At 34.3% G+C, this 9,750-nt stretch overlaps 1 protein-coding gene across 5 annotated transcripts in view; it reads left to right on the forward strand.

The window, feature by feature from the left end:
- RPGR (retinitis pigmentosa GTPase regulator) overlaps positions 1–8,864 on the forward strand; it is a 116,049-nt gene extending 107,185 nt beyond the window's left edge. For all 5 annotated transcript variants that reach the window (XM_056826251.1, XM_016433366.2, XM_056826252.1 and 2 more), the window contains one exon: positions 6,071–8,864. In XM_056826251.1, coding sequence (XP_056682229.1) covers positions 6,071–6,301 — 231 coding nt within the window. In that variant the 3' untranslated portion in view covers positions 6,302–8,864. The remainder of the gene's footprint in view (positions 1–6,070) is intronic.
- Positions 8,865–9,750: the final 886 nt, after the last annotated feature.

A 9,750-nucleotide genomic window follows, 5' to 3' on the forward strand; every position in this document is an offset into this window, starting at 1 on the left:
TAAATTTATTTCTTTCCTGTTGCAGATATATAAATATTGGTTCAATCCTTCTGGTTTCCTGACTCAGATATTTTCGTTCCTTTGATATGTTTTATGGCCTATAGAGTTGTGGAGAAGTGAAGCCGTATGTTTCTCCCTCTTTATGTAGTAATTAAATGGCACTGGCCAAATGAAAATTTAGCTCTCTGCCATCTCCCATATAAACTGCAGAGTATTCACAGATATTCTGGGACTATTTCTTGTTTGTTTACTCTGCATTATGGAAAGGAAATTTTCTCTTGACTTGTGAGCTAGAACAGCACACACATACTTAAGGTCCAGAAACTTAGCCTTTTCAATCTTGTTCTCCTTCCTGCCTGGCTATGTTCAGCAAGAAGGCAGATAATTGCTATAAGCCTCTCATTAGATTGATATAACATCTTTTTCCCTTGGTCAAGAAGCTGATGTTTATTTTCCCATTCATGTTAATATAATTATTTAATACTGTCAACCAAAATTAAAAACAAGAAATTATGGTTTCTTCGTTAAAGCATAGTAGAATGCCCTGAAGATAATGGCTAGAAAAGAAGGAGCCAAGAGGAATATGAAAGAAGGGGGAAACACAAAGATAAACTACCCAAAAGGATTAGAACATATTGAATCCACACTACCAAGGCATTAACACTAATGGGGGTGGGCAGGCCTCTTCTCTCTGACTGTAGGTTGGTGGCAGTGTTCAGATGAATCAAAGCCATACTGAATTTCAAGGATTACATAAAACATCTATAATCATTTATGTGAGAATTTAATATCAAATTGTTTCCTTCAAAGAAAATGGTAGGATTTAAGAGAACAATAAATACAAAGAAGACAATCAATTGTCATGTTTTATAGACTTATTTTTTTAAGGTAAATATATTGCTTTTCAGTTATGTAACAGTATGTTGTACTGTTAGATACTAATCACAGAAGGAGAAAACTGAACAGATTCCCCTTGATATTGTTGAATCTGTATTGAGAGTTTGAATTGTTATATAGAGTGAGCCTTTGAGCAATTAGAAATAATTTTCAACATTAAAAATAAAGAACGTGTATAAAAGAAAATTATGAGGGGGAAGACACTTGAAAAATAAGTGAGGAAAAGGAAAAGAACTGAATAAAACCAGGGAGGCAAATCATGGAAGAAATACTTTTTAGTAGGGTGTTTTTGTCCATGTTCAGAGGTAGACGACAGTTTAAAATTATTTATCAAAGAAGTAACTCAAATATACTTTTTAAAAGTTTCTCATGAATTATTTTGCCATGGTTCATGGTGCACTGGAAAGGACACTGATGGACTGAGTCCAGCTATAGCCAAAATAGCTTCTTCTCCATCATATTATCTTGAATAATGCTCTCATACTTCCATATTTCTGCTCCTATTCCCTAACTCTCTCCACCATTGTGTATTGAAGTTTTTTCCTATCTTCAAGACCTAATTCAATCAAATCCCAGTTCTGCCACTTACAACTTGTAGAAACTTAGGCCTCATTTATCTCATTTGTAAAAAAGGAAGGTTTAAGCTAATTTGTCCTTTAAGGTACTTTCTGACTCTAAATCTAGGCTCTTAAGGAAAAGATAAATTCTAATATTGCCTCTTTAATGAACCAGTTCTGCAATAATCCAAGACAAGACCCTTAATCTCTCTGGGCTTCAGTCACCTCATCTGTAAAATGAGAGTTTGGACTAAGTAGTCTTTATGATTTCTCTATTTCTCCATTTCTCTGATGATTCACAGATCTAATAATGCCATCTATTGTTAATATGTACATAGGACATCTTTCAACTTTACATATACAACTTTGAAATGACATTTTATGCATATATTTTTCCATTATGGTCTAACAAATGAGAATTTTTACAGTTAAAAGGCTGCCAAGGGTGGAGAAGGTCATCATCAGCTTTGTTATTAAGGGCGATGAATTTTTCAGCTTCCGATATTCTTGAAGATAGCATAAGTTATAGAAGGGTTGCAACTATAGTCAATGTAGAAGACTCATAAACAGTGGAGCCATATGAACTGACTGCAAATTGAAGCATACTTTTTAAACTTTATTTTTCTCCCTTTTTTTAGTCTAGGAAGTTAAATATAGGAATTATTATTAATTAAAATTAAGATTTTCATTTTTTGGTGAAATCTGACATGTGGAGAAATTAAGTAAATAATAACTTAAATAACAACCAGCAAAAAGAAAAAAGCTAAGTCTTCTGATTCTCAAGATGTTTTTTACCATTTGGTTCCAATACCAAAAAAGTCAATCAAAAAAATAATGAGTGTGTACTATGTATAAGGCACAATGTTAGTCATTCTCAAGAAGCTTAGAGTCTGGTTGGTGAAAGAAGAAGTATATACATAAAAATGTAAGTCACGGTATAAAGCAGGAAGCAACTGAGTAATTTTGACAATAAATACTAATTAGGTTGAGACTTCTTACAAATAGAGTCTTCAGGGGAAAACATCATAGAAGTCGTGGAAGTTTACCAAGGCTTTAAGATTGATTCAGATTTAACTGGATAGAGAGGACAAGTAATGGTATTCCAAGGGTTAATAATAGTGTTAGGTGGGAAAAGAAAAGCTATTTTCAGGATCTATTGAGCAAATCTATCTGACTGGAAAAGAGAAGTCTCTTTTAGGGAATAATGAGAGAGAAAGCTGGAAAGGGAGATTATTATGATAATTCTGTCCTATGGAGTCTTCAGTGCCAGGCTAAGGAGTTTGGATTTAAGCATTACCTGAGTTGGAGACCAATCCTGTTTATTTATGTTCAACATATCTAATTGGGAGGAAAAATAATTTCTCTGAATATACTTTTATTTAGCAGATGTTAAAGGAAGATAAGAGCTCACACAAAATGAGTGAAATATATGCAACACCATGAAAACAGAATCAAAAGAATTGGACATTAATAGCATCAAAATAGTTTTTTTTTTTCTAGACTTGAGAAAAGAAATAACTGGTTTGGTCAAGATATTTTTCATTATTCTTGCATAACATTTTTTTTAACTTTATAGCCTCTAAACTACTCATATCCTGCTAGTGTCGGGAAGAAATAATGGAAAGAGGCTTTACCTTGACCTCTTGGTTTTTGTAAGCTCAATAATAAATACCATAAGACATGATTGGGGATGTAGACTCTAAATGATCACTCTATTGCCGATATTAATAATATGAAAATAAGTCTTGATCTATACATGTGGAATTACTCATTAGCTATGGGAGGAGAGAGGGAGGAGAGGGAAAGAACATGAATCAGGTAAGCATGGAAAAATACTCTAAATCAAATAAATAAATAAACGAGCAAACAACAATAAGAATAAATGCCCTAAGACCATGTTGGCAAACCTATGGCACAGGGGGCTTCTCCCTTCCCATTCTCCAGGCACCTGAGGACATTTCTCCCATCACCTGCCCCTCTACCCAGCAGCCCAATGGGAGTACTTCCTCCCTCCCCTGCCTGGAATAAGGCAGGGGTTCACATGAAGTGTGCGGGTAGCAGTTTGATACTTGGGCTCTAAAAGGTTTGTCATCACTGTCCAAAAATATGCCAAAGGTTTTTGACTAATAGTCAAATAGTGTTATTTTATGGAGAGATGGTTGTCATATATTTATATTTGAAGATTCTATACTCAGAACTCGTTAAGTTGATTTTATCATGTCTGGATTCCATAGCATGTATACTTTTGCTTTGACTGTGCCAGAACTATTCCTCTTTTCATAAATATTGCCGATGGCCAAGTTAGCACCTTGGTTTTTAATAGGCAGCAGAGGATATTCACCCAGATAATGTCTGGGTTTTTCAGGATCACTGCATTGCCACTAATGGAGAAGTACATTACATTCAATTGTATCAGTGTATCAGTCTCTGTGTATACAATGTTCTCCTGGTTCTGCTCCTCTCACTCTGCATCACTTCCTGGAGGTTGTTCCAGTCCCCATGGAATTATTTATTACCAAATAAGTAATTACTTTATGATTTTATGTCATGTTTACATTTAAATTGAGGTTCTTATTTATCATTCACATATATTCTTGATATATGTTTACTATTCTTAAAACAAAAACAACACAGCGATTTCTTATGTTAATATTATAACCACTCAAAATGTGTGCAAGTTATTTGGTGAATGGAGATATGAAGTGCTTTGGTATAATAGAATTAAGGCATATATGACATGTTTATTACATTTAGAGAAGACATGAAGTTGGAAGAGATGACAGAATTTAATTCAAAAGTTTTTGATAGACTAGAACAGTGAATCACATCTAATAAATTGAAATATAATGGAGATGAATATAAAATTCTATACTATCTTTAAACTTAGATTTAAAAAATAAGCTAGATGATCATATAACAGAAGACATGGTTAAATAACAGTTCAAACAAAACCATACAGTGTGACCTGAAAACCAGAAAAGCTAACTGAAACTTAGGAAACATTGGTAGAAATATATTCTATAGGATGAAGGAAATAATTGATCCTCTGAATGCCATCTTGGTCAGAACACTTCCAGCATAGTCTGTAGAATAGGTGGTATATGAGAATGGTTTTTAGATTTCTGGCCCACAGCTTAAAATGTAGAAATGTGATGAAATCTTGTTAAGAGATGAAGAACAGGGATGAAGTTACTGGTCAGAAAACAAAAACAGGCCTGGAATCTTACAGATCTAATTAAAGAAAAAGAAAGTTAGAAAAGAGAAGACTTTATGTTTATCCATCATGAAAAATAGCTAGCTATATACTAAAAGAAGAGCAGTAGAAAAGCTCATAATTCAAAATCCAAGAAAGAAGGCATTGCTAAAACTCATGGCCTTTGTTGTCTATAAACATATAAGGTGCAGGTAAGCAAAGTAAGTAGGTAAAGTAAAGGAGAACTAGAAATCTTGAATCAATAAACAAATTTGATCTCAGAGGTATCACTGAGATTTTGTGGTATACGGTACACTGATAGGGTGCTCTCTCTTGCCAAAAGAGGAAGTAGTTAATAATTTTTTTGCTTTTCTTAATAATGATGTTGCATTTCCAGAAAAAGAAGAAACAATTATTGCAACTTTCTTGCTACGGCCAATTTTCACCAAAAGGAAGAGATGGTTGATTTCTGAATTAGAAATTAATTGGAACCCTGTTAGGATTAATAATAGGGAAAGAGAAAAAATAGGGCTTTTTTATATGATTTTGGGGAGAACAGATATCAAAGAGATTGGGGAAAGTATAGTTAGGAAAGTATAGACTAAAACTCTTTAAGGGTAGTTTGATGTTACAATAGTAAACAATTGCAATTAGGGGAAAAGGGGATGTTGTCTAAAGAAGCTGATCACTGAATATATACAAAGGATTTCAGAAACAAATGCAGATGAAGGAAAATAAATACAAAAATATACTTATAAAGTTAGTGTCTGGAATGAGGTGAGGAAGTGCTAAGAATAACAAAAGGAATGGACATTTTAGGGAAAAGAAAGGCTTTGATATGGATGGATGGATGGATGGATGGATGGATGGATGGATGGATGGATGGATGGATGGTTGGATGGATGGATGGATGGATGGATGGATGGATGGATGGATGGATGATAAACTCCAATACTCATGCTGCATGTGAGTCTTACCCCAGACAGGGGAGGGAGGAAGCACTCCCATTGGGCTACTGGACAGAGGAACAGGTGATGAGAGAACTGTCCTCGGGCATGTGTGGAGAGGGGGAAGGGAGCAATCCTCTTGAGCATGCTCCAGCATGAGTGCCATAGGTTCAACAACACAGGTATAGGGTATGTGAAAGTTATGCTCTGGGACTTGATTTAAATAGTTTTAGATAAAATTGAACATTATCAATAATGATAGAAAAAAATGAATGATAATGGATACTGTATTGTGGTCTAAGAATGTTTCATTTTGTTCTGTGTAGACATAATCATATTCTTTGTTCTCTTAAGATGTGATAAGATAATTATGATACCTAATGGAAAGACGTTAACTTGTATATGTTATAAAGAAAAAAGTCATTTGTTCTGTAAGTTCTTTCAAAGAGTTTTATCCGTTGCATTTTCTTTTTTAGGTTTCTCTTTTTAAGAGGAAGTCAGTGTCAAGTCAGAAAAATGTACAGAGTATTTTTGAAACGAGGCCTATTTCTGAGCCACTTGTAATAGCAGACACAAGACGAATAGGAGATCAAGCCGATATTGGGAAAGAAAGAAAAGACGAAAACCAAAACCACACAGGGCAAAATCACATGGAAACTTCATCAGCTAATCAGGAGAGAAAGTCAAAGTCATGTACAATTCTATAAATACATATTTATTGTTTATGGTCTCCAAGCACATATTGCAATTTATACTTGAAAATAATTATGACTTCTGAAAGAAAGTTGCTGATAATGAACTTTGTACTGTAAGTTAATTATTTGTTTTCTTGGGGTTTGGACATTGTGACCATGGTATTGGTATTTATTTCTACTGATAATATTAGTATAAGAAGTACACTCTGAAAATCTTACTAAAGTGTTGTGGCCTTATTGTTCAGTGTTGTAATAAAAATATATTTTTTTATGTGAAAACTGAATTCAGACATTGAATAATTTTTACTGAGCAATTTTTACTTCTTTATGATTCCTTGAAACTATTTTAATGCATGACAGTGTATATATTTGTAACTTTTTTGCATTGTTTAAAAAACACAAGCAAAATTGTTTTCATTGAGCATATCTTAATAAATCATCTCTGTTGTGTTACACTCATGGGAATGATAATAGGAATAAAAGTTGGAGGGGCACTTCCTCAGCTATTAGTTAAAAAATCAGGACAAATTTAAATTTGTTAACAACACTAATTTTATAAATTGTCACTTCTAAGTGCTTATGGAAGCAACGTTTATTTACCAGGGTAAATAAATCAGTATACAGCTGCTGAGGCCCAGTTTTGTAGAAAAACATGTTAATAGTTATTTACGTTTCCTCTTTTTTTTTTGGAGCCATTGGTTTGAAATTTTTGCCTATATTAAGACCAAGTATCCCAACTTTAAATTTCTAGGCCTCTCTTTTTGTGACAGTCAAACAAGGCAATGACAAAGGTAGATCTGATCACTTTGATATTCTCTTTAGATGGATGATAGATAGCGTGACCAATACCATCAATCATTGAGGTACAAAATATTAAGAATATTTGTGATGACATAGCAACTTCTAATAAGATACGGTTCTACTTATGTCATTGCCCTCCATAGGAAAGACTATGTACATTATGCATATGCAGTATGCATGAAGACTATGCAATAGGCTCTTTACAATTAACCCCTTAGTGATAGAATATTTCGTATCTATATTGAAATCCTTGTCATTCACTAAGCAATGGAAAAGATACTCTATTCAATTCTTGCTCAAGTCCTATACATGGTACCACACATCAGGTTAGGATTTGAGATGCAATGACGACCTCCCGTGGTCCCAACTTTAAACGTACTTAAAGATCACCAAAATAGCTAAAAGGTAGTTTTAAAGGCATTTGCACTGTGCCAAAGTATTCCTCAGAGCCACAATTTGTAGGACACATCAAAAGAAAAAGCCCTCTTTTCTTCCATTCCCCAGATTTCTGCCTGGTTAGGGAGAAGAACCCATTAGCATGGATTATAGCTTTATCCCATCCTTTCCAATCTATGTGCAGACATTGTGCAGAATAGTGGTGCGCTTCTGCTTCCCTGTAGATACCGCCACCGTCACTATCATACTACCTTCCTTAATAAGGAAACATTGTTCAGGGTAACTGGTTTTATTTCTTTGGAATGAAAAATCTTGGCAGCAGGCCTCTATACTGTCTTTTTTCCCCTCTATTCCCATTCAGGTATCTTAAGGACAAAAGATAGAGCTCAGTGGTCCTCCAAGTTGGTATTGGGACCAGACTGGTTCTTATCTGCCTCCCTACCCTAACATGGGGATTTTGAGGGGAATTTTAATTTTATTAATGATGAATCAGTGCAATTTCTGATGGCTTGGTTGTTACAAATATAGCACTACTCTTACAGAAGTGTTTATGTACCCTTCTGCCCTCCTTCCCTCTTTTTCCCTGTCCCATTCTCCCCCTCCCTCTCCCTTCTTTTTCTGTCTTTCTGTCTCTGTCTCTCCTCCTCCTCCTCTCCCTCTCTCTCTCTCTCTCTCTCTCTCTCTCTCTCTCTCTCTCTCTCTCTCTCTCTCTCTCTCTCACACACACACACACACACACACACACACAGAGTGGGATTCCAATGCAAGAAAAGATCAGAGTGCCAAGAAACTCCAGTCATTTTGGTTGAAAAAAGTTTCCTGTGTATGAGACTATTGAAAGGATTACGTTAAAAACTTTGGTAAAAGAGATCAGAAGGTTTATGGCTATGAAGTAGAAGTAACACGACTTTATCAGAGGGAGAAACACATGTATGCCTTTCTCAGCTATGCTTTGTATTAAAGTATAATGAAAGCCAAGGTGTACCTCCATTTTAAGAGTGCTAATTGACTAATGGTAGTAACAACACCAAGAAGATTGTCATTTCCTTTAGACTCTAAAGTATGCTTGTACTATATTTGTCATTTGAATTTAGCTGAGTGTCTGACCTTTGAAAGAAATTAACTTCAGGAAAATGCAAGGCAATAAAAAAAACTATTATGCTAGACGGTTACCTGGAGTTTTAGAACCATTTCAGAAATAACTTCCAACAGGATGAAAAGAGAACATTTGAACACAAAACTTAGAGAAACCAACTTGTGTTTGCAATTTTTCTTTTTTTTTTCAATGATTAAGGAAGGTCATTGTTAGAATTAATCCAACATAATTGTCAAATCCTACTGATTTCAATAATAAAAGGGCTTGCATTTATTAATACTTTCCAAGTTTAAAGACTCATTTTATGCCTAAAATTCCTGATCTTTACATCGTATCCTCTTCTTGATTTTCTCTATAACATCAAACTTTCCATAATTCAATATTTTGGTCGACATGTGACTTCTTTAGTGTGAATATTCCCTGCAGTTGTGAGGCATATCTCCCTCTCTTGTGCTTCTGTTATTCATGTCATGCTGTTAATAGATCCCCGAGGAAGAAATCTACTGCTTCTCTTTTAAAGGTCATTAAAAGCATTAATACAAATCATGGATCATACTTTAGATTAATTTTTAATAGTAAGAAATGGGTATTTTGCATAGAATGTTTTATAAGTTTTCTAAATAGTTTTATGTCTGTGTAAACCTATTCAATGAAAACAACAAAAGAAGAAAAACTAGTTTGCACTACAGACTTTAACATACGAGGAAAGAAATGTACACTCTGGAAAGATTACTTCAGTCTTAGAGTTGTACATTCATCAGCAAAGTAATTTTAGTTGTTTGGAATGTTAGTTCTCTTGGAGTAACAGTAAAACATTCTAGAACCCCAAAGAAGTTCTCATTGAATCTAGGATCCTTAAATGATATTTTATTAGTGGAAGCACCATGGTACTTGCCTTAACACAAACAAACAAACAAAAATACCCAGCAGTGCAAGAATTTTGTTATAATTATTATCCTTAAGTTCTTTAAAATAAGCCAGAACCCATGGATACTTAGGAAAGGTGAAATGTGAACATTCCTTCTTTTTGAGTTTTTTGTTTGAACGGGTCATTTTTGTTGCTTTTTTCCCCCTTTCAAACTATAATAAACTAGAGATTCAGAAGCTAGCTCTCTTCTTTGCTGATTATTTTCATACTATTTCTAGCAGCTCAGTTTTCTTCTTCATA

The sequence above is a fragment of the Monodelphis domestica genome, chromosome 4 (assembly GCF_027887165.1).
Source record: "Monodelphis domestica isolate mMonDom1 chromosome 4, mMonDom1.pri, whole genome shotgun sequence".
In the NCBI taxonomy this organism is placed as follows: Eukaryota; Metazoa; Chordata; class Mammalia; order Didelphimorphia; family Didelphidae; genus Monodelphis; species Monodelphis domestica.